At 44.9% G+C, this 25,339-nt stretch overlaps 1 protein-coding gene and 2 pseudogenes across 1 annotated transcript in view; all 3 read left to right on the plus strand.

The window, feature by feature from the left end:
• MINDY2 (MINDY lysine 48 deubiquitinase 2) overlaps window positions 1–4,182 on the plus strand; it is a 353,927-nt gene extending 349,745 nt beyond the window's left edge. Inside the window, 1 exon segment of the mRNA XM_063926174.1 lies at window positions 296–4,182. Coding sequence (XP_063782244.1) covers window positions 296–497 — 202 coding nt within the window. The 3' untranslated portion in view covers window positions 498–4,182.
• Window positions 4,183–10,949: 6,767 nt separating this feature from the next.
• LOC134937869 (5S ribosomal RNA) lies at window positions 10,950–11,068 on the plus strand (annotated as a pseudogene).
• Window positions 11,069–20,206: 9,138 nt separating this feature from the next.
• LOC134937213 (5S ribosomal RNA) lies at window positions 20,207–20,323 on the plus strand (annotated as a pseudogene).
• Window positions 20,324–25,339: the final 5,016 nt, after the last annotated feature.

The raw sequence follows: 25,339 nt of genomic DNA on the forward strand, positions 1-25,339 counted from the left end.
AATGTAGCCATGTTTAATTATACAGAAATATATAACTAGTCACAATAGTTACATGTATTACTGTAGCTGTGTGAAATAAAGGTGGTATTCAAAACAACTCCACTATGTGACCACTTGAGAGAAGGCTAGACAATTGGTGAAGAATACGTTTTTAGCCCAAATATTCTTTAGAACTGAGGACAACCTTTGTGGTAGAGAGCAAGATCAGATCCAAAAAGCCTACTCCATTCAAAATGGATATTTTTCTTGTAATATTATTATCTTATGTAATCCTACCTTGTTGTTTTTATTACAGCCGGGACAGCAGCCTCCGGCAATTGCCAGTGCGTCCAGTGGACGACCACCTGGGAGCAGCGAGAAAAAGAAGAAAGAGCCCAAAGAAAAGGAAAAAGAAAAGAATACTTGCATACTTTTGTAACAAAGAGATAAAACATCCTTTTACAGACTCCACCAAGAGGCATGATAATGAGTGGAGGAAAAGGAGACACTGGTTATAAGCCACCTGTGCCTGAAACCCCCTCAGCTGTGTCTCAGTTTAGAAAGGGGAGGATTTCTTACTGACTTGTTTTAGACTTCTCTACCCTCATAACTTTTGTCATATGGAGCTGTGTGATTAAATCATGTGTCCTTGTCTACAGGTATGAGGCAAAGCACTAAATGCATTCAAGTTCCATTTTTGTATTGTAGTTGCTATCATGATATTTAGCCATATTAAATTATTCATAACTCATGTGACCACAGGAAATAGGAACTAGAGTGGTTACTGGTTTCACTTAAGTCTTGGAATATAAAAATATAATAGTTACAAACTGGTAAATTGAGTTAAACCTGAAAGAACATTTTCCCAGTATGGTTTATCTAAGCTCTGGCCTTTCCTTGTTTCTAATCAGGCCAAGTCCACTTGGTTTTCCTCTATGTAAATACAGAGCTGATGAGACCGTATTTACTCCTCCTTGGCGACCTGGGCATTGTTCCCAAAAATATCAGGTTTAAACATTTTGTCAAATACAGTTTTTTGTAACCGTTAGGACAAGTGTGACTTAACTTTTTTGTACGAAATATTCTGTGTAGTAGTGTAAATGGTGGTTTATGTCCAGTCAGATAAGTTGTTTAAGGTATAGGCCTATTAAACCAATAAATGCAAGACTGTTACTTACTGCAATTTGCAGCATTTGGTGTGTGCCACTTGGCATACATTTCTTGAGCAATTTATAAGGAAGGATGAAACAAATGTAGTTTTCAATAGTATACATAACCTGTGCTAGTCTGTGCAACACTGCCAGACAGATAAGTGATCAAATGTTGATATATAATAATGTATATATGTACGAACAACAGTTTGCAATCAAGTTGAGCTGTGGAAATAATACTAGGTACTAGGCATCTTCCACCGGGGAAAGAGACACAAGGTTTTCATACAAAAAGAAAAAAAAAATTCAATTGACTTCCTGTACATTTATGACCTTCTTTCTTGCCTAACTTTCCCCCCACACAGCCCATTCCTGCTCCGCACTCACAGAATTATTGTATGCAGCTCTACTCAGCTGCAAACAAAACGGTGAGTCTTGAGGTAAAGTAGGTGTGCCATGTAACCACACTTACTAGCACCGACAGCCGGCTAAATGGAGTTTAATTGTATTTCCCCTTTAAGTGTTCTCCCTTACAATATGCAAAGTATATGTTGGGTTTTTACATCTATACATTACATATAATGATAGAATTTAACGGCTGATAAGAAACACTACGCCCATATAGTCAGCCCCTTTTTACATCCACACTCTCTCTCTGTTGGGCTGGAGGTGCAAAGTAATTTAGAAAATATAGCTAGCAGATGGCTGAGGTTTGTTTTTTGTTTTTTTTGTAATAAAGAAAAGCAGCATGGAAAGGAAGACATTGATACTGCTTAAATATAATGAAGAACAAAAATCTAGTAGTTTTTCAAAGAAGTAATAACATATTACAAACATTATGTCCAAAGTCCAGGATTATTAACCCTCATATACGAATTCCACAGTTAGAGAGAACACATAGAATACAAGGAGTCTAATATATTGGTGACTAAAGTCAAGATTTTCAGCTGCAAGTCATGTGATATGTGCGTTCATATGTATTGTGTAATTGGTTTTCTTCCATGTCTATTAACCTATTTCCAATGTTAAACTACACACTACTTGTGTGTATAGCTTTCTCTTGTAACTTTTTACAAGATCAGTTAAATTACATGAATGTTAATTAGTACAAAAAAAAAGTTTATGCATAAAATCAATAGACAATCATACAAGTAAAAAAAAAAGTAAATAAGAGCAAGAAATCGAATGCATAGTGCAGGCAAAGTAAATAAACCAATACTGGGTATCATCGAACCGCTCAGCACACATCTCTCCCCAAATCGGCCCGTGAATACGGTCCTTTACACTGTTGTTTAGACTGACGCTGGGTACACCCTAGGCTATATACCGACCGATCCTGGCAGATTGGACTGACACATTGTGCACATCGGGTAGTGTGTATGCAATACCATGCAGATCCCCTTACCGTCTAGTGTGTACCCAGCTTTACAGTTATGTACAGTTAATGACTGTTAGCGCTGTTGGGACCATTTTATTATTCTGTGATAATCCTGCGGGCAGTTTTGTGCTGCTGGCTTGCTGATTCTTTTTATGTCATGTATGTGACTAGCACATCCACTTGCCAATTCTGTTTTTCCTTGCACCATTGCTTCCCCATCCCCCAATTATTCTGAACAATAATTTCAGATGTGTCCTTACACATATAGCTTCAATACGCCATGTAGTGCGAGATGCCTGGCGTGAGTGAGCGGCCAGGTCCCGCTCAACTCTGAGAACATTGGGCGTCTTTTTGCAGAAAATGTGTCTTATGCGTATGCTATGCAGCTAGGACGCACAAGGAGATTCTGCTGATTAATGACACTTGTATATTGTGTGTGACTGAGTCTGTATACGGAGCAGAACAGGACTTGTATTGGGGAAAAAACGTCAGCTGCTACATTGTAGCACTTCGCGTACAGATTCAGAGACTCAGTCGCACACAGATATACAAGTGTGTTACAGTATATCAAAGTAATCTGCACAGTCACCTGGGCAAAAAAAACACCTAGGGCTAGAAAATTTTCACACGATTTGGCGTGCCAAGAGGGGCTGTTTGGAGTGACTGCAGCAAAGATGTATGAGGACATATCTGTAAATTGGATCGAATATCCCAGAACTTTACCATTAGCTTGTTCACAGACATTAATCTGGAAATAACAAATGTCTCTTTTTAATCTGATAATAAAACCTTGTACAGGTGGTCCAGATTAGCTGGGCAAGGTGTGATTCAAGTTTCCACCAATCAGGGCAGATGACTACAGTAGTTTAAATAGTGTAACAGTTTCCATACAGTAGAGGTCCATGATTTCTAAAGTTCAGTAAGTAAAACCATTGATCTATCAGACTTGCATGACCCTAGGTTGGGTGATTAATGAAGAAATTATTTTTATATTTCAGTGTTGAAACGTCTTAAAATTTGAGTCTCTTTGGAGATTATTTGTTATTTTGGTTGTTTCGCCAGTAAAACCTTGTGCCTCTGCAACTGAGGCCCCAGCAACCACAGCTCTTCAAGCAGTAGTACAGAGTTCAACATGTTATTTTCAGATTGGTTGTCTTACCTGCCTTTAGTTGCTTATGCTATATAATTGTTTGCCTGTGTCCATAACTCTGTTCTCCCTGATGGCCGACCCAGAACTGAGGTACAAATTGTGATTGTAGAGAAGATGGATGTGAAATTACTTTATTTTGTGGTGTATATACATGTAGATTACTACTGGAAGTGTCATTTTCATTTTGGAAAATATGTGTATTTAGACATAATTAACATTTTGCTTTCAGTCTCTCCCACATACCACTACTGCACCTGTTTTGGCTAGGTTCCCATACATCATGTCTCTATCTGTGGTACTGCACAACAGTCTGAATGTTTTCAGTTTTGAATACTTTTTGGTGTGTGTAAATATGTATTTGTAGTTAGTTATATGTCTGTTTTGTAGTTGGAATCAGTTCTTACAGCTTTGTAAATGAATAGGAGATAGTGATGCAGAATACAAAATTCTCATAAAAATGTTAACTCTAAACACTTCAGAATTGTTATATTATAAATTATTAAAATAAAGCACTACAAAACAAACTGCCTCCATCTGCTAAACTGTCTGTCACATTAATAATGAAAACATTTCTTATTTGTTTGCTGAAACTTGGTGTATGTATGAAATAAAATAATGCTTAAAATCATAATTCAAGAATATAAAGAGAAAAAAAAAATCTAACACCCCGTGGATCATACAAGGGGCATGCCAAACATAGGCTTTCATCCTAAAAGGTTCCTGTCACAGGAGTGACTGGTGGCCAGGAACACATAGGATGACCTGCCATATAACTTCTCTTCTGTGCTTAGTGTACACTACATTTGATGAAGCTGTGTATACAGGTATATTCAGAAGCCACAATTCAGAAACTTGTCGAATGTCCCTGTAAATTAAAGTATGTGGGTAAAACAAAGCAACCTTTAAAACTAAGAATCCAAGAACATGTCCGCAATATCTGGAACAAAATACAGACTCATGATGGAGTAGGAAGTGCTTGGACACTGCATAACTCAAATCCAGAGGAACTATCCTTTAAATGACTTGAACTGGTGAGCCTTGGGGAACATGGAGATCTCTCCAATCTACTTTCTCCGGCAGGGTCCACAGGTTATCCACAGGATAACAATGGGATATGATGAAGCGACAGCGGATTTGCACCAATCGGTCAAAGCTTTCCGGCCTCCCAGCATTCAATGGGCCCGTCTATATATCCCTGGCTCAGGCAAATCAGTTTTTTGTGTGCAGCGGCAGGAGCTGGACCATGGTCAGAGGGCCGCTGGTTTTTAGCAGCCCTAAGCTTCCTTACTATTTTTCTGAGTAATCTATCTAAACAGCGTCTTATACGTACCTTAGAGTCGCTCCAACAACTCTGCGCCAGGTCACGACAGCGCTTACACACGAGTACAGTGCTGTCTCGGAGGGCGTCTGTGTCCGATATACTAGCAGGTCCAGCAGACTTTACCAGGCTGTGGCCGGAGCACAGGGAGAAGGTAAGGCATCGGTTCCGCTTAGAAGGGGAATACGGACATAGCCGCACTATTTTGGGAGGAAACTACCAAACAGTCGCTGGCGTGGCTGCCACCTCGGGTGCACCAGCACTAGGCCTTAGGGATCAGAGGCTCCAGGAATAGTATGAGGCCACGATCCCTAGGGTTGATGTTAGCAGTGGGGAGTCAGACGCTCTCCTGGTCGCCCCTCCCCTGGTTCATGACCAGTTTCCTCCGAGTCTCCCGCCATAAACTGTTTCTCGCTTTCGTCTCAGACGCTGTACACGAAGGGAACCCAGTCGCAGAGTAGGCGGCTGTGTGACTGGTACGTCTGTGTGACTGATGCGTCTGTGTTCACTGAGCGTATGTGATCACTATAGGTTCATGGAGCGGCAGTGTACACTAATAGCGTCTGGATCCACTCAGCGTTCGCTAACGTATTGATCTGTCCTGGAAGCGAGGTGAATCTCCCTGTATCCCACTCTGAGCACGGGTAATACAGCACTAAGGGAGTCATTCCGAGTTGTTCACTCGTTGCCGATTTTCGCAAAGGAGCGATTAAGGCAAAAATGCGCATGCGCATGGTACGCAGTGCATATGCGGTAAGTATTTTAGCACAAAACTAAGTAGATTTACTCATGTCCGAACGAAGACTTTTCATCGTTGAAGTGATCGGAGTGTGATTGACAGGAAGTGGGTGTTTCTGGGCAGAAACTGGCCGTTTTCTGGCAGTGTGCGAAAAAACGCAGGCGTGCCAGGAAAAAACGCGGGAGTGTCTGGAGAAACGGGGGAGTGGCTGTCCGAACGCAGGGGGTGTTTGTGGCGTCAAACCAGGAACGAAACAGCCTGAGCTGATCGCAATCTGTGAGTAGGTCTGGAGCTACTCAGAAACTGCTAAGAATTTTCTATTAGCAATTCTGCTGATCTTTCGTTCGCTATTCTGCTAAGCTAAGATACACTTCCAGAGGGCGGCGGCCTAGCGTGTGCAATGCTGCTAAAAGCAGCATGCGAGCAAACAACTCGAAATGAGGGCCCAAGTCTCTACCTTTTTCAGTATGAATAGTTAAATAAGTGCCTGTTGCATATGAGTCTATATACATTTACTGTTGTTTCTTTCGCGATGCGTCTGAATATGGTAGATCTGTTTAAACATGATTCAGTAATATGTTCTCCTACATACTTGAAATGTAGTTGTAGTTGATGATGTGCTCATATTGCTTATCATACTAATGTATAACGTGACTGACTGCTAGAGTGATTGCTGACTTTACTATATTCTGTCAGTTTTGTTCTATTCCGATCCTCAATCCTGGTGCATGGGTAGGGTCGGATTGTATGTCACTTTAAAAAGCTAAAAGTGATTAGTCACAAATTGTGTAGTACACTGTGCAAGTGATGATTATTTATCATGTCTAAGAGCTGCAAAGGTGAGGAAGATACACTCACAGCAACACCAACACTTATATCATGTTGTCTTGCAAAGCTATGTTTTCCTCTCAGGATCTGGTTCAGGATGGTTTGTGTGCAAATTGTTTTAGCTTTCACCAGAGGTTCTTGAAAAATATAAGGCAGTTTGAGCCACCTTGGGCTATGTTAGCACAGACTTTATCCAGTATAGCTAAAAGGATAATTCCTCCAAATCCTGTACTGAGGATAGGTTACACGATTAACCCTTACATGCAGCTTCCCACCTGTGGTGTATCACTTCCAGCAGCTGCTCTCAAAAGAAACAGGCTGATAAGCTGGTGGTAAGTAAATCTCTCAGGCTACACATGGTTCAGATGAGGATTCATCAAAGGATGAAAGCTCAATTAATTCTACTTCGGCATACGACGAGGAGGAGGAAGGGTCTCAGCTCAGTGGATATAGCGGAGTTAATTAAAGCAATGAAAGCCATTCTATCCTTAGATGATTCAGTGGAGCCTGTGTTAAAAACCAAGGCACCTGTGTTTAAACGTTCCAAAACAGTTAAGACTGAGTTTCCAGGGTCAGATCAGCTGACGGAAATCATGGAAGAGGCTTGGCCTATGCCTAATAAGTTTAGAATCCCAAGAAATGGAATTCCAATTATTCTCTTCCAGCTGGGGATTATTTAAAAAGGGAGGTGGCTCCTAAAGTCGATACTCATGTGATTCGATTAGTGCAAAAATCTACATTACCTTTGCTTTTAACATCATTAAATGATGTCATGGATAGGAGAGTGGATGGTTTTCTAAAAAAACATTTTTTCCCCTGTCTGGGGCAGTCATAAGGCCAGCCATGGCTTCAGCTTGGATGACAAAGGAAGTGGCTGCCTGGGCTGATGCATTGGAGGGGGATTTTTCAATAGCATCTAGAGAGCAAAAATCCCATATAGCAAATATAAAACAGGCTGCAATGTTCCTGGAAGATGCAGCATTGGATATGGGTACTATTGCCTCCAGGGCATCAGCTTCAACAATAGCTGCTCGCAGAGCAGTTTGGTTACGTACGTGGAAAGCCGAGTCAGAAATGAAGTTTTGGAATCGTTACCGTTTTCTGGAAATATTCTTTTTGGTAAAGAATTGACAGATATTCTGGAGTCAGAAGCAGACTCTAAGAAAGTAGTTTCCTTACACATAAAATTTTAAACCTAAAGTTCCGGCTCATTCGGTTTAAAGGAAAAGCTAAAGGTTAAAGTGATAGCAGGCAGTCCCCATACAACAAGTCTGGTAAGACTAAAAAGCATTGGGCTACCAGAGGACCGGTTGGTAAGACAGATAAGCCATCAGCCGGATGCTGTAGGCCTCCGCCTGGGGGATCCCAGGGTGGGGGGCCGACTTCTTCAGTTTGCACAGATGCCTGGGTGCAGGAAGCAGTATCTCTAGGTTATCCTTTTGCCTTCAAGAAGCACCCTCCTCGAAGGTTTTTTTTTGTACTAGCCCGTCTCTGGTAGAGACGAAGGCCAGGGCTTTGCAAGAGGCAGTTCAGAAATTGCTTCAGTCAGGAGTAGTCATTCCAGTTCCTCATGCACAACAAGGACAGGGGTTTTACTCCAACTTGTTTTTAGTTCAGAAGCCAAATGGGTCTTTTCAGCCCATTCTCCATCTCAAAGTACTGAACAAATACATTTGGGTACCTTGGTTTCACATGGAGACATTACGTTCCATCATTTTGGCCATGGAGCCAGTGGATTATATGGTGTCCCTGGCTATACAGGATGCTTACCTACATGTTCCTATAGCACTGTCCCATCAGTGCTATCTCAGGTTCGCTATCCTGCAACATTTTCAGTTCCAGGCCCTACCTTTTGGGTTAGCCACAGCTCCCAGAGTATTTACCAAGATTATGGTGGTAATGGCAGCTTATTTTTGCCAGCAGGCGATAAGAATTTTTCCATACCTCAACGATCTTTTACTCCTGGCACAGTCGCAGGAATTGCTCCTATATCATCTGCAACAGACAATAACGTGTCTGCAGAAGCAAGGGTGGCTCATAAATTGGGCAAAATAGTCTCTGGTTCCATCACAACGGATGACTCACTTTGGGGCTGTACTGGATTCAAATCTTCAGAGAGTAATAGTACCTCTGAACAAGATATCCAAGGTTCAGTCAAGGATTCAGGACTTGATACACAGTTAAAAGATATCCATTCACGCAGCAATGCGTGTGATGGACAAATAGTAATTACCACAGCAGACCTCAGGCGCTCTCAACCCTTAAATACATTTGCAGATAGCCAAACTATTCTTATGGTATTGATAACTCTTTAGAAAATGACAAAAAAAACACAACCTAGTGTAATACTATTTTATGCAGTGTGACATAAAAAAGAATAAGGATTGGACTCATACCCAGACCATGGTTTACACAAAGGTAGACAGTGCTTCAGGGGGGAGCAGGCCACTCGTGTGGTTATTTCCAATCCTTCTCGGCTTCTTAAAAACGAGGGACCCTCTCTCAATGAATCATCCACAACATTCATGTAGATAGAAAGAGAACCTCAAATAGTGTAACACTATTTTATTAAAACAATACAAGACAATAAAAACTTCTAGGCAGGCACTTCGAGTGGAGGTGACGAGAAGGCACGTGGACAACTTACCTGATGATTGATGACGAATTCCGGGGACGCCTGGTAGGAATGATCAAATGCGCATATGTTTACTTATATTTGTAGACCATAAGATCTGGTGACATAACACTATTTTATTAAAACAATACAAGACAATAAAAACTTCTAGGCAGGTGGACTGTTATGTTGTTTTAATAAAATAGTGTTTCTTCAGCTCGCATTTATCACCAAATATGGCAAACCTATATTCTTTGGTGCAGTGAACGGAAATAGGACCCTAAGTCTTTCAGAGTTTCCAGGGTCTTAGCATTCCTTCAGGCAGGAATGGATAAAGGTTTGAAGGTGGCTTCCTTGAGAGTACAAGTGTCAGCATTGACTGTATGGTTCCAAAATAAAATTTACAACTTAAACGATGTGCGTACTTTTTTTTCCAGGAAATGCTGAGCATTCAACCTCCTTTTGTTCCTCCTACAGTGCCTTTGGACTTAAGTCTAGTCCTGAAAGCCCTTCAAGTTGCCCCATTTGAACCACTTAATAAAGTGGATCTTAAATGGTTGACAGCTAAAGTTCTCTTTCTACTGGCTATGGCATCAGCTAGAAGAGTACCGATTTAGGGGCATTATCATGTCGTTCCCCATTTCTGATTTTTTTTTTTTTATCCAGATAAAGCAGTTCTCAGAACTAGATCTGGGTATCTTCCGAAGGTGGTGTCTAAATTCCACCTTAATGAAGAAATTGTAGTTCCGGCTTTCCAGGTACCGGCCTTGCTGCGGGAGATGCATCGCTGGACTTGGTCCGTGCATTAAGGATCTACGTGGATCGTACCAGTGCCATCAGAAAGACAGATTCTCTTTTCATTCTCTACGGATTTCACAAGAGAGGATGGCCTACTGATAAGCAGACACGGGCAAGATGGCTTCGGATGACTATTTCAGAAACGATATTCTCGAGCTGACCTCCCTGTTCCGGTGAATGTTACTGCTCACTCTACTTGTAAGGTAGGTCAATCATGGGCAGCACAACATGGTGCTTCAGCAGAACAGATATGTAAGGCAGCCACGTGGTCTTCCATTAACACATTCCTTAGACATTATGCCATGGATACCTTTTGCCTCTCATGACGCTGAATTCGGGTGAAGGATTCTCCTGTCCAATCAGGAGCGTCCCCACCACTAAATTGCTTTGGGAAATCCCATTGTTATCCTGTGGAACCTACCGGAGAAATATACGTTAGGAGAAATACCATTATCAACGGTAAGTTCTTACCATAAGTCTACAGGATCCACAGGGATCCCACCCTGACGCACCTTATTTGAGGATCCTTTTACTCACTAACCCCTTCCTTCTTGTACGAAAGGGTGTGCATGTGTGTTCTTATCACCTGATTAGGGCTATCTATGATGCCTCTGCCTTGAGCTTTAGAATACAACTGATTATCCTGAGCCAGGAGGCGGGGATATATGGATGGGCCCGTTGCATGCCAGGAGGCCGAAAAGCTTTGACTGATGCAAATCCGCTGTCGCTTCATCATATCCCAGTGTTATCCTGTGGACTTAGGAGAAATACCGTTATCAACGATAAGTTCTTACCATAACGTATGTATCCAGGAGAGAGATGTACTGTATATACTGTACGAATGAAAGACACGACACTCCAAAAGATTTAATGAAAGTTAAGAAATTGCTCCTTTTTTTTTATTTTTTTTATAACTTCCACTTTACTATACACATTACCTATAATGTTAATTTCTATCATCTCTGATGAACACTCCAGAATGCACCATAAAAGGCACTACAGCTTTACCACACTGGTTATGCCCAATCTCGTCCGATCTTGGAAGTTAAGCAATGCTGGGCCTGGGTAGTACTTGGATGAGAGACCTCCTGGGAATCCTAGGTGCTGTAGAATACCTTCAGGGGCACTTTTTGGAGTTATCACACACACATATAATATAATATATATATATAGATAGAGTAGCAGAAACGTAGGCGCTCAGGTACAACCGTGAATCAAAAACGATATAGCATATCAAGTGTTTAAAAGATATACTCAATACTATTAGACACTCCTCATTCGCTGTGTGAGTAGCAGCTCATAAAACAGAAGTTGTGTTTGGTATACACATAGAATTGGATACAAGAAATGGTGACTATAAGCGCCTAAGAGTTTAAATGAGTACTCAAAGGATAGGACTGTGGTATAGACCCAAAACACTTATCTGGTTAAGGGAGCTTCAGTCAGATGAGCATCATTTGGAACATGAAATATGCGAAAGACGAAAACAGCAAACGGTGTGTACCATTTACAAATATTGTATGATGTCACTGCATGTTGTCACAAGGCATATTAGGGAGCAAGCTTTTCCCAAGAAACAATTAGCAGTCTCAGTAGTGAAAGGTTAAAACACACAGGTTTAGTAAGAAAAATGACATACAATGGCTGAAAAACACGTACAAGATTTAAAAACATAGAAGGCTTATCTGTCCATTAAAAAGATATTACATTGAGCCAAAAAGCTCTTTTTATACCAGAGTATCTAAAAAAAAATGGTGGCTGCACATGGCAGGCAATTATGACATCACTTCCTGTGATTAAAATTTATAAAATGAGATAAACAAGGAAAAGGGCCCTGTAAACTACATAAAGGAAGACCCAGTAGTAAAATATATAGGTGGCTATCGAGTAGTTTTTACCAGGTCAGAAAACGAGCCTGATAAAAGCGGTTTAGATGTGAGAAGACGGCAGTGGAATGCACCGCCGTCGGGAATAGCGGTGGAGTGCATTTGGAATGCACCATCTTGGATTAGGTCACCGAGTAGCACACACAGCACTTTGCCAAAGTGTGCTAGTTAAAAGGGGAGGGGGGGGGGGGGGGAGACTGTGGTTCCTTTATCAGGAAAGGTGTATATATGAAATACATTTTCTCTAACGTCCTAAGTGGATGCTGGGGACTCCGTAAGGACCATGGGGAATAGCGGCTCCGGCTCCGCAGGAGACTGGGCACATCTAAAGAAAGCTTTAGGACTATCTGGTGTGCACTGGCTCCTCCCCCTATGACCCTCCTCCAAGCCTCAGTTAGATCCCTGTGCCCGAACGAGAAGGGTGCACACTAGGGGCTCTCCTGAGCTTCTTAGTGAAAGTTTTAGATTAGGTTTTTTATTTTCAGTGAGACCTGCTGGCAACAGGCTCACTGCATCGAGGGACTAAGGGGAGAGGAAGCGAACTCACCTGCGTGCAGAGTGGATTGGGCTTCTTAGGCTACTGGACATTAGCTCCAGAGGGACGATCACAGGCCCAGCTTGGATGGGTCCCAGAGCCGCGCCGCCGGCCCCCTTACAGAGCCAGAAGGCAGAAGAGGTCCGGAAAATCGGCGGCAGAAGACGTCCTGTCTTCAACAAGGTAGCGCACAGCACTGCAGCTGTGCGCCATTGCTCTCAGCACACTTCACACTTCGGTCACTGAGGGTGCAGGGCGCTGGGGGGGGCGCCCTGAGACGCAATAAAAACACCTTGGATGGCAAAAAAAATGCATCACATATAGCTCCTGGGCTATATGGATGCATTTAACCCCTGCCAGAATCCATAAAAAAGCAGGAGAAAAGTCAGCGAAAAAGGGGCGGAGCCTATCTCCTCAGCACACTGGCGCCATTTTCCCTCACAGCTCCGTTGGAGGGAAGCTCCCTGTCTCTCCCCTGCAGTCACTACACTACAGAAAGGGTTAAAAAAAGAGAGGGGGGCACTAATTAGACGCAGTATTAACTATACAGCAGCTATAAGGGGAAAAACACTTATATAAGGTTATCCCTGTATATATATAGCGCTCTGGTGTGTGCTGGCAAACTCTCCCTCTGTCTCCCCAAAGGGCTAGTGGGGTCCTGTCCTCTATCAGAGCATTCCCTGTGTGTGTGCTGTATGTCGGTACTTTTGTGTCGACATGTATGAGGAGAAAAATGATGTGGAGACGGAGCAGATTGCCTGTAATAGTGATGTCACCCCCTAGGGGGTCGACACCTGAGTGGATGAACTGTTGGAAGGAATTACGTGACAGTGTCAGCTCTGTATAAAAGACAGTGGTTGACATGAGACAGCCGGCTACTCAGCTTGTGCCTGTCCAGACGTCTCATAGGCCGTCAGGGGCTCTAAAGCGCCCGTTACCTCAGATGGCAGATATAGACGCCGACACGGATACTGACTCCAGTGTCGACGGTGAAGAGACGAATGTGACTTCCAGTAGGGCCACACGTTACATGATTGAGGCAATGAAAAATGTTTTACACATTTCTGATAATACGAGTACCACCAAAAAAGGGGTATTATGTTCGGTGAGGAAAAACTACCTGTAGTTTTCCTGAATCTGAGAAATTAAATGAGGTGTGTGATGATGCGTGGGTTTCCCCCGATAACAACGGATAATTTCTAAAATGTTATTGGCATTATATCCTTTCCCGCCAGAGGTTAGGGTGCGTTGGGAAACACCCCCTAGGGGGGATAAAGCGCTCACACGCTTGTAAGGGCTCTACCTTCGCCTGAGATGGCCGCCCTTAAGGATCCTGCTGATAGAAAGCAGGAGGGTATCCTAAAAGGTATTTACACACATACTGGTGTTATACTGCGACCAGCAATCGCCTCAGCCTGGATGTGCAGTGCTGGGTTGGCGTGGTCGGATTCCCTGACTGAAAATATTGATACCCTAGATAGGGACAGTATATTTTTGCCTATAGAGCATTTAAAAGATGCATTTTTATATATGCGTGATGCACAGCGGAATATTTGCCGACTGGCATCAAGTCTAAGCGCGTTGTCCATTTCTACCAGTAGAGGGTTATGGACACGTCAGTGGTCAGGTGATGCGTATTCCAAACGGCATTTGGAAGTATTGCTTTATTAAGGGAGGAGTTATTTGGGGTCGGTCTTTCAGACCTGGTGGCCACGGCAACAGCTGGGAATTCCACGTTTGTACCCCAGGTCGCCTCTCAACATGAGAAGACGCCGTATTATCAGGCGCAGTCTTTTCGTGGACAAGCGGGCAAAAGGTTCCTCATTTCTGCCCCGTGACAGAGGGAGAGGAAAAAGGCTGCAGAAATCAGCCAGTTCCCAGGAACAGAAACCCTCTCCCGCCTCTGCCAAGCCCTCAGTATACGCTGGGGCTTTACAAGCAGAATCAGGCACGGTGGGGGGCCCGTCTCAATGAATTTCAGCGCGCAGTGGGCTCACTCGCAAGTAGACCCCTGGATCCTTCAGGTGATATCTCAGGGGTACAAATTAGAATTCGAGACGTCTCCCCCTCGCCGTTTCCTAAAGTCGGCTTTACCGATGTCTCCTTCTGACAGGGAGACAGTTTTGGAAGCCATTCACAAGCTGTATTCCCAGCAGGTGATAATCAAGATACCCCTCCTGCAACAGGGAACGGGGTATTATTCCACACTGTTGTGGTACCGAAGCCGGACGGCTCGGTGAGACCGATTCTAAATCTAAAATCTTTGAACACTTACGTACAGAGGTTCAAATTCAAGATTGAGTCACTCAGAGCAGTGATTGCGAACCTGGAAGAAGGGGACTACATGATGTCTCGGGACATCAAGGATGCTTACCTTCATGTCAAAATTTACCCTTCTCACCAAGGGTACCTCAGGTTTATGGTACAGAACTGTCACTATCAGTTCAGACGCTGCCGTATGGATGGTACACGGCACCCCGGGTCTTTACCAAGGTAATGGCCGAAATGATGATATTCCTTCGAAGGAAGTGAATTTTAGTTATCCCTTCCTTGGACAATTCCCTGATAAGGGTAAGATCCAGGGAACAGTTGGAGGTCGGTGTAGCACTATCTCAGGTAGTGTTGCGGCAGCACGATTGGATTCTCAATATTCCAAAATCGCACCTGGTTCCGACGACGTGTCTTCTGTTCCTAGGGATGATCCTGGACACAGTCCAGAAAAAGGTGTTTCTCCCGGAGGAGAAAGCCAGGGAGTTATCCGAGCTAGTCAGGAACCTCCTAAAACCGAGCCAAGTCTCAGTGCATCAATGCACAAGGGTTCTGGGTAAAATGGTGGCTTCCTACGAAGCAATCCCATTCGGCAGATTCCACGCAAGAACTTTCCAGTGGGACCTGCTGGACAAATGGTCCGGATCGCATCTTCAGATGCATCAGCGGATAACCCTGTCACCAAGGACAAGGGTGTCCCTCCTGTGGTGGTTGCAGAGTGCTCATCTTCTAGAGGGCCGCAGATTAGGCATTCAGGACTGGGTCCTGGTGACCACGGATGCCAGCCTGCGAGGCTGGGGAGCAGTCACACAGGGAAGGAATATCCAGGGCTTATGGTCAAGCCTGGAGACATCACTTCACATAAATATCCTGAAGCTAAGGGACATTTACAATGCTCTAAGCTTAGCAAGACCTCTGCTTCAAGGTCAGCCGGTGTTGATCCAGTCGGACAACATCACGGCAGTCACCCACGTAAACAGACAGGGTGGCACAAGAAGCAGGAGGGCAATGGCAGAAGCTGCAAGGATTCTTCGCTGGGCGGAAAATCATGTGATAGCACTGTCAGCAGTATTCATTCCGGGAGTGGACAACTGGGAAGCAGACTTCCTCAGCACGACCTCCACCCGGGAGAGTGGGGACTTCACCCAGAAGTCTTCCACATGATTAAAAACTCGACAGGTATTGCGCCAGGTCCAGGGACCCTCAGGCAATAAGCTGTAGACGCTCTGGTAACACCGTGGGTGTACCAGTCAGGGTATGTGTTCCCTCCTCTGCCTCTCATACCCAAGGTACTGAGATTGATAAGATGGAGAGGAGTAAGCACTATATTCGTGGTTCCGGATTGGCCAAGAAGGACTTGGTAACTGGAACTTCAAGAGATGCTCACGGAGGATCCGTGGCCTCTACCTCTAAGAAGGGACCTGCTCCAGCAAGGACCCTGTCTGTTCCAAGACTTACCGCGGCTGCGTTTGACGGCATGGCGGTTGAACGCCGGATCCTGAAGGAAAAAAGGCATTCCGGATGAAGTCATCCCTATCCTGATCAAAGCCAGGAAGGATGTAACCGCAAAAACATTATCACCGCAATTGGCGAAAATATGTTGCGTGGTGCGAGGCCAGTAAGGCCCGACGGAGGAAATTCAACTGGGTCGATTCCTACATTTCCTGCAAACAGGAGTGTCTATGGGCCTGAAATTGGGGTCCATTAAGGTTCAAATTTCGGCCCTGTCAATTTTCTTCCAAAAAGAACTAGCTTCAGTCCCTGAAGTTCAGACGTTTGTAAAAGGGGTACTGCATATACAGCCTCCTTTTGTGCCTCCAGTGGCACTTTGGGATCTCAATGTAGTTTTGGGTTCCAAAAGTCACATTGGTTTGAACCACTTAAATCTGTGGAGTTAAAATATCTCACATGGAAAGTGGTCATGCTGTTGGCCCTGGCCTGGGCCAGGCGCGTGTCAGAATTGGCGGCTTTATCCTGAAAAAGCCCTTATCTGATTTTCCATTCGGACAGGGCGGAATTGAGGACTCGTCCTCAGTTTCTCCCCAAGGTGGTTTCAGCGTCTCACCTGAACCAACCTATTGGTGGTGCCTGCGGCTACTAGGGACTTGGAGGCCTCCAAGTTGCTAGACGTTGTCAGTGCCCTGAAAATATATGTTTCCAGGACGGCTGGAGTCAGGAAATCTGACTCGCTGTTTATCCTGTGTGCACCCAACAAGCTGGGTGCTCCTGCTTCTAAGCAGACTATTGCTCGTTGGATTTGTAGTACAATTCAGCTTGCACATTCTGTGGCAGGCCTGCCACAGCCAAAAATCTGTAAATGCCCACTCCACAAGGAAGGTGGGCTCATCTTGGGCGGCTGCCCGAGGGGTCTCGGCTTTACAACTTTGCCGAGCAGCTACTTGGTCAGGAGCAAATACGTTTGTAAAATTCTACAAAATTGATATCCTGGCTGAGGAGGACCTGGAGTTCTCTCATTTGGTGCTGCAGAGTCATCCGCACTCTCCCGCCTGTTTGGGAGCTTTGGTATAATCCCCATGGTCCTTACGGAGTCCCCAGCATCCACTTAGGACGTTAGAGAAAATAAGAATTTACTTACCGATAATTCTATTTCTCATAGTCCGTAGTGGATGCTGGGCGCCCATCCCAAGTGCGGATTGTCTGCAATACTTGTACATAGTTATTGTTACAAAAATCGGGTTATTATTGTTGTGAGCCATCTTTCAGAGGCTCCTCTGTTATCATGCTGTTAACTGGGTTCAGATCACAGGTTATACGGTGTGATTGGTCAGGGCCGAAACTAGGATTTTCGTCACCCGGGGCAAGGTAGTCATTTGACACCCCCCCCCCCCCCCCCCCCCCGCAAAAAAAAACAATTCTTTTACAATAAATAAAAAAAAATAATAATAAAAAAAATGAATAAAAATATTATATATATATATATATATATATATATATATCTCTTTCAGAACTTTTTTACCTGAAAAATTGCCTTTTCTAACATAAATTTCATATCCAGGAAAAAGTGTCCCCATTTTACACAGTACGACAGGCAAGTGTCCCCATTCCCCATTTTACACATTGCGGCAGACAGGTGACCCCATTTTACACATTGCGGCAGGAAAAAGTGTCCCCATGTTACACATTGCGGCAGGCACGTGTCCCCATTTTACACAGTACGCTGGCAAGTGTCCCCATTTTACACATTGCGGCAGGAAAAAGTGTCCCTATTTTACACATTGCGGCAGGAAAAAGTGTCACCATTTTACACATTGCGGCAGGAAAAAGTGTCCCCATTTTACACATTGCGGCAGGCACAGGTCCCCATTTTACACAGTACGCTGGCAAGTGTCCCCATTTTACACATTGCGGCAGGCACAGGTCCCCATTTTACACAGTACGCTGGCAAGTGTCCCCATTTTACACATTGCGGCAGGCACAGGTCCCCATTTTACACTACGCTGGCAAGTGTCCCCATTTTACACATTGCGGCAGGCACAGGTCCCCATTTTACACAGTACGCTGGCAAGTGTCCCCATTTTACACATTGCGGCAGGAAAAAGTGTCCCCATTTTACACATTGCGGCAGGCACAGGTCCCCATTTTACACATTGCGGCAGGTGGTGGAGGGAGAGAGAGAGAGAGAGGGCGGGATGTACTAAGATGTTACCCTGCGCTAATAGCCCTCTTACCGCTTCGAAGCATGTTAAAATCATCCTCAGCCTCCCGACGCTGTCATTCTTTCTAAGCAGTTTCTGCATCATGTTTCGATAGTGCATACAGTGCCTGCGGAGGACCAGTACAGCCAATGGAGTCAGGAAACAATACGAAGGTATCACGTGATGCAGAAACTGCTTGGAAAGAATGACAGCGCCGGGAGGCTGAGGAGGATTTTAACATGCCTCAGAGCGGTAAGAGGGTTATTAGCGCAGCGTAACATCTTAGTACATCCCGCCCAGAGAGAGGAAGGGAGAGGGGCTGACTTACATTTGAAGCGGTTCTCGCCGCTCTTCAGCCGCCTCTCCCTCCTCGTCTGCGCGGCTCCCCCTTCTCCCTCCTCCGGCGGGGTTTCGTGGAATGACGCGTTTGCGCCGTGATGTCACGACGCAATCGCGTCATTCCGCGAAACCCCGCCCCCCGAGCTGGGCACTCGGGAGAAGGGGGTTTCAAAGTCTAAAAGTGCCGCGGCGGGTGTTAGGGGGTCTCGGCGCCCCCTCCAATCCAACGCCCAGGTCGCCTGCCCCCCTAGCCCCCCCCTAGTTTCGGCCCTGATATTTACTGTTGGTACACGATTCATGTAACTTTCTACGGTATATAAACCTATGTTATCCACTAATTTGCACTGTTCTGCAGCGACATGGTATGCACTGCACTCATTTTTTTATATATATGGTGTATCTGTACTGATACACGATGTATGTAACTATCTACGGTGTACAAGCCTTTGGTTATATATCAGTTCCCAGTGTTCTGCAGTGATATGACGTGCATAGCACGCCAAAAAAAAAATTTTGTAATTTTTTTGTATATATATGGTATATTTGACTACTCGAATTAGACTATGTGCTGTCTTCCCAGGTCTCCAATATACCTATCAATACTCCGTATTTCATTACATATATATCTCATGACCATTGTCATATTAGATGGCTATAGTACCCTGATATTGTGTTTACTACGGTGTGACACGCATAATAACGCGTTCGTGGAACGCACTACTTCCAGTTTAGACCGGAAGTGACGCAGCGGCATTGCGCATTACTATAGCAACCTTCGGTCTAGCCGGATAAACCACACGGCGGGCCGCAAGGACATTAAATTAGATCATTGAGAGCCATTTAATAGGGAGTATGATCTTTAACACTAGTGAGCTTTACTGAATAGACTGTCTATACAGCGCGGCGCCGGCGTCACAGTACTTCCGGTTTAACCGGAAGTGACGCGTCGGCGATTGCAGCGCATGATCCCGGCGTCCTTTAGCACTCTGGTATAAATAGGGGACCTGGGAGGCACTTATGCAGGTCCTGGTTCCCTCTTGAAGCTGCTACTGTGGATATTCTTAATGGATTGATTGATTGATTGGCAGACACCTTGAGAAAGGTCCTAATACAGGACCGAAACGTTGGTGAGCCCCCTTTTTGTGCATATACTGTACTTGTGATATGGAACCAAGTTTGTGAATAAATGACTTTATCTGTTAATACTATATCTGTCCAATCTGGAGAGTGCTATCTTTCTCCACGGAAGTGTGGAGAAACACTGTATTGTACTAATGAGTCTGACCCTAATATTGGATTAGACTTTGATTTGGTACCCCAGCCGCTACCTGCGTTGGGTGAGTGTGGGACCTTCCGTATATATTATTTGGATACACTCGGCACGCTGAGTATATATTTTCCTGCACCCACTGCATTTACTTAATTATGAACCAGACATTCTGCATGATCTGCACATAGTACGTTTGAGTACAAGTCATCTGGTCAGTGGCATCCGTGTTCTCACATATAGTCCTGAGGCTGAGGCAACTCAGATTCCCGTGGCCATCAGTCTACTCTGTGTGCCTGTAACTACAGTCATACCGCATTGGTAATGCCCAATTCCATCTGAACTTGGAAGCCAAGCAGTGCGGGCCCAGGTAGTACCGGTAAGGGAGACCTCCGGGAAGATTGGGTACTGTAGTCTAACCCACTTGAGACGTACACCTTGTGGGGTACAAGACGATGGCACAGGGAGGAGCAGGTTTCCTTGATGATAATTTGTTGTCACAGGCTGAACACGGTATTGTATCACTGACTGATGACGATGCTGACAAGGTACTCTTTGACCAGATTGAATTCAATGCACTTCCTGCAGAAACAACCACTGATCTGTACCATCAGCTATTAAGACTCAGTAAAAGAGAAATTGACCTTAACCTTCACGGTCAATTTCTATCTGAGTATCACCGTAAAAAACAAATTCCTAGAGGGTTTCGAGTCAGTAACATTCCCACTATAGGGAGAAATAACCCCACGTTCTGTAGCCGCTGGTGCGGTGTCCTTAATAAATGTTCTCTAGATTTAATGTTACTAGTAATTGAGGAAGTGGGCACCGAACTAAACAGAGTCAAGACCCAGATTGACACATTTAACAACTCACACCTTTCTACCATCAGGAATGACAAATCCGGCAACCTCCTAGAGAAACTAAAAACCCAAATTGATAATTACAAGAAAGAGCTCACTGCTTTTAAGCGGAGCAAATTGGCCACGGTGGTCTCCGACTACCAGAATCACACGGTGTACAGGTGGTTACTAGGGGACTCAAGATCAACTAGACCACAGAGAGGTTTTCGACAACGACGCCAGGGTCGGCGGCAGTACGCCACTTCGGACACTGGTTCATCTGCCTCCACGTCAGACACGGAGCAGATTGATAACCGCCGACCACGTAACACAGCTTTTTAGGACAGAGCACAGACGCAGGCCTACCCCCCAGCGGGGGGCGTGCAGACCACATCCAAGGAAGGGGCGACATGTGGCGAAGGTGCAGGGAGAAAAACAAAACTTCGTTTTCAATCTGACTGATAGACCCCTCGATAAGGCCACACTGAGCCTCCTTTCCCGTGGCCTGTCTTTCGTACCCATGTGCCCACATAAATCCTTTGAGACAACCATTGACATGTATAAATTCGGGCGCAAACTGAGACTTCGTGAACATTATGGTGATAGTAGCATGGAAAATCGGTCCCCATTTCGTCCCCCATCAACCTACGATCCACCCTCTTCCAACCCCAGTATTAAGACATACATTCGACTGGTGGAACAGGATATTAATGCAGGTACCCCCAGAAAGCCCTATGACAATCTTTCTAAACAAGAAAGACAGGCACTCAAAGCACTGCGGGATGACACCTCCATAGTCATTAGACCGGCAGACAAGGGGGGAGCGATCGTTGTGCAGGAGTGGGATGATTATAACAATGAGATTTGTAGACAGCTGGCTGACACAACGACATACTCATGTTGTGCCACAAATCCCATCCCTAAATTTAAAGATCAGGTTGACCGGCTATTACAACATAGCCTCCAATCCAAGTGGATTGACAAACACACCTTTGACTATCTCACAGTCCCACATCCGGTGTGCCCCATCATCTATACCTTACCTAAGGTCCATAAAACACTCTCTCACCCACCAGGTAGGCCTATCATTTCGGCAAGGCATTCACTGCTTCAACCGTTGGCAGTTTATGTCGATTCATTTTTACAACCATTGGTACAACAGTCAGATAGCTATATTAGAGACACTATGGACTTTCTCACCAAACTCTCCGAATTACCACAACCATGTGGAAATGTCAAACTGGCAACCATGGATGTATGCTCATTATACACCATTATTCCACATGAGGATGGACTGCAGACACTAAGACAGGCTCTTGGTACCCACCCTCCTGCCAACCTACCAATTGACGACTTCATTCAACTAGCCGAAGCAGTTCTGAAACTTAATCACTTTTCCTATCTGGACAAATATTATGTACAAAGATCCGGGACCGCTATGGGGTCTAATTTGGCACCGGCATATGCCAATCTTTTCATGGCGGCTTATGAGAAGATGCACATCATACCAACTTATGGGGCTCACATTCTAATGTACAAACGTTTCATCGACGACATATTTATCCTCAGGACTGGAACAACCGAGATGTTTAATTCAATGGTTGAGACGTTGAATAAATTGGAGAATCCTGTGAAATTTACACATCAGATTGATGACCACCACATCAACTTCCTTGACATCACGGTCTCTATTGAAGATCATAGGATCAACACAACGCTTTTCAGAAAGCCCACCGATAGAAACACTCTCCTTCTCTCCACCAGCCAACATCCACCGGCACTTAAAGAAAATTTGCCCATCTCCCAATTTTTGAGGGTTATGAGGAACAACTCCAATCCAGTAAACATGGAACAACAATTGAAAGAAATGTCGATGAGATTCCGTGAACGTGGATATTCAGACAGCTGCATTCAACGATGTCTACACAAAGCCCGTATGAAATTTTCGACAGTTGATACAACGGACAATAATACCCATGGTGTCACTTCAAGTGCCAATACCAAGACAGACAGGATGGTCTTCACCACCACATTTGATAGCCAGTCTGGCAAGATCAATAAAGCCCTCCGTAAGAGGTGGCCTATCATTGCAACAGACAGTTCATTGAAAGCAAAGAATACGCGACCTCCAATGATGGCATACCGTAAGTCACCGAACCTGAAGCAACTACTACTAAGACCGACAGCAAGCCCGACTGCACCTACTAGGACAACTTGGCTACAAGAACAGAAACCAGGATGCTTCAAGTGCACCGGCTGCAGCACATGCCGGAGCATGCTTACCGGCCCAACTTTTTCCCATCCACACTCTGGACGTCCAATTAAGACTAAATACAAATTACATTGTCTTATGGACCATGTCATCTATATTCTCACATGCCCGTGCGGGCTATACTATGTCGGGATGACATCGAGGCGATTCCGGGATAGGATGGCCAATCACAGGACCACCATCCACCAAGCGATTGAATCAAAAAAAGCAGAACAACCAGTACCCAGACATTTCATGGTACACCAACACCAGGTATCTAATCTCAGGTGTAAACTGATTGATTGGATACCCCCACCTGTCCGTGGAGGTGACCGGATCCTGACTTTAAAAAGAAGAGAATCATATTGGATTCATAGATTGGATACGATCGCCCCGAGAGGAATGAATGAGAACAATCCGCTTTCAATATTTCTTGGATAGCTACACGATACGTAACCAATTACCTCCCTGTTTGGTCATTTGATCAGGGACCTATCAACCAACAGTAAAGCTGGCCTATTGCTGATTTGGTCCGGCAGAAAATGGTGATCTTCAAGCAACACAGCAGCCATGACTACACACTAATTTCACGGTACTACCCAGACCCCTTAAAGGGACTAGCAGCAAAATCCTAATCCACACCACGATTATAGTACGTTAGTGTGTGATTATCCGCACATATTAAATTGCTAACACAGCACTACTGGGACCCAAGAACTGGCCTGTTACGGACTGGGCATTGTGACTTTCTTATGGGAGGTCAGCCTTTTCGCCCTAAAACTGTAGTTGCCCATCGACAATACCCCTGGGATTAAGGCCCACCCGGGGAGATTTTGTATAAGTGACCCCCTTTGTGTGTATATTTACAGGGCCGAAACTAGGATTATTGTCACCCGGGGCAAGGTAGTCATTTGACACCCCCCCCCCCCCCCCCCGCAAAAAAAAAAATTCTTTTACAATAAATAAATAAAAAAAATAAAAAAAAAATGAATAAAAATACTATATATATATATATATATATATATATATATATATATATATATATCTCTTTCAGAACTTTTTTACCTGAAAAATTGCCTTTTCTAACATAAATTTCATATCCAGGAAAAAGTGTCCCCATTTTACACAGTACGACAGGCAAGTGTCCCCATTCCCCATTTTACACATTGCGGCAGACAGGTGTCCCCATTTTACACATTGCGGCAGGAAAAAGTGTCCCCATGTTACACATTGCGGCAGGCACGTGTCCCCATTTTACACAGTACGCTGGCAAGTGTCCCCATTTTACACATTGCGGCAGGAAAAAGTGTCCCCATTTTACACATTGCGGCAGGCACGTGTCCCCATTTTACACATTGCGGCAGGAAAAAGTGTCCCCATTTTACACATTGCGGCAGGAAAAAGTGTCCCCATTTTACACATTGCGGCAGGAAAAAGTGTCACCATTTTACACATTGCGGCAGGAAAAAGTGTCCCCATTTTACACATTGCGGCAGGCACAGGTCCCCATTTTACACAGTACGCTGGCAAGTGTCCCCATTTTACACATTGCGGCAGGCACAGGTCCCCATTTTACACAGTACGCTGGCAAGTGTCCCCATTTTACACATTGCGGCAGGCACAGGTCCCCATTTTACACAGTACGCTGGCAAGTGTCCCCATTTTACACATTGCGGCAGGAAAAAGTGTCCCCATTTTACACATTGCGGCAGGCACAGGTCCCCATTTTACACATTGCGGCAGGTGGTGGAGGGAGAGAGAGAGAGGGCGGGATGTACTAAGATGTTACCCTGCGCTAATAGCCCTCTTACCGCTTCGAAGCATGTTAAAATCATCCTCAGCCTCCCGACGCTGTCATTCTTTCTAAGCAGTTTCTGCATCATGTTTCGATAGTGCATACAGTGCCTGCGGAGGACCAGTACAGCCAATGGAGTCAGGAAACAATACGAAGGTATCACGTGATGCAGAAACTGCTTGGAAAGAATGACAGCGCCGGGAGGCTGAGGAGGATTTTAACATGCCTCAGAGCGGTAAGAGGGTTATTAGCGCAGCGTAACATCTTAGTACATCCCGCCCAGAGAGAGGAAGGGAGAGGGGCTGACTTACATTTGAAGCGGTTCTCGCCGCTCTTCAGCCGCCTCTCCCTCCTCGTCTGCGCGGCTCCCCCTTCTCCCTCCTCCGGCGGGGTTTCGTGGAATGACGCGTTTGCGCCGTGATGTCACGACGCAATCGCGTCATTCCGCGAAACCCCGCCCCCCGAGCTGGGCACTCGGGAGAAGGGGGTTTCAAAGTCTAAAAGTGCCGCGGCGGGTGTTAGGGGGTCTCGGCGCCCCCTCCAATCCA

The sequence above is a fragment of the Pseudophryne corroboree genome, chromosome 6 (assembly GCF_028390025.1).
Source record: "Pseudophryne corroboree isolate aPseCor3 chromosome 6, aPseCor3.hap2, whole genome shotgun sequence".
Lineage (NCBI taxonomy): Eukaryota > Metazoa > Chordata > Amphibia > Anura > Myobatrachidae > Pseudophryne > Pseudophryne corroboree.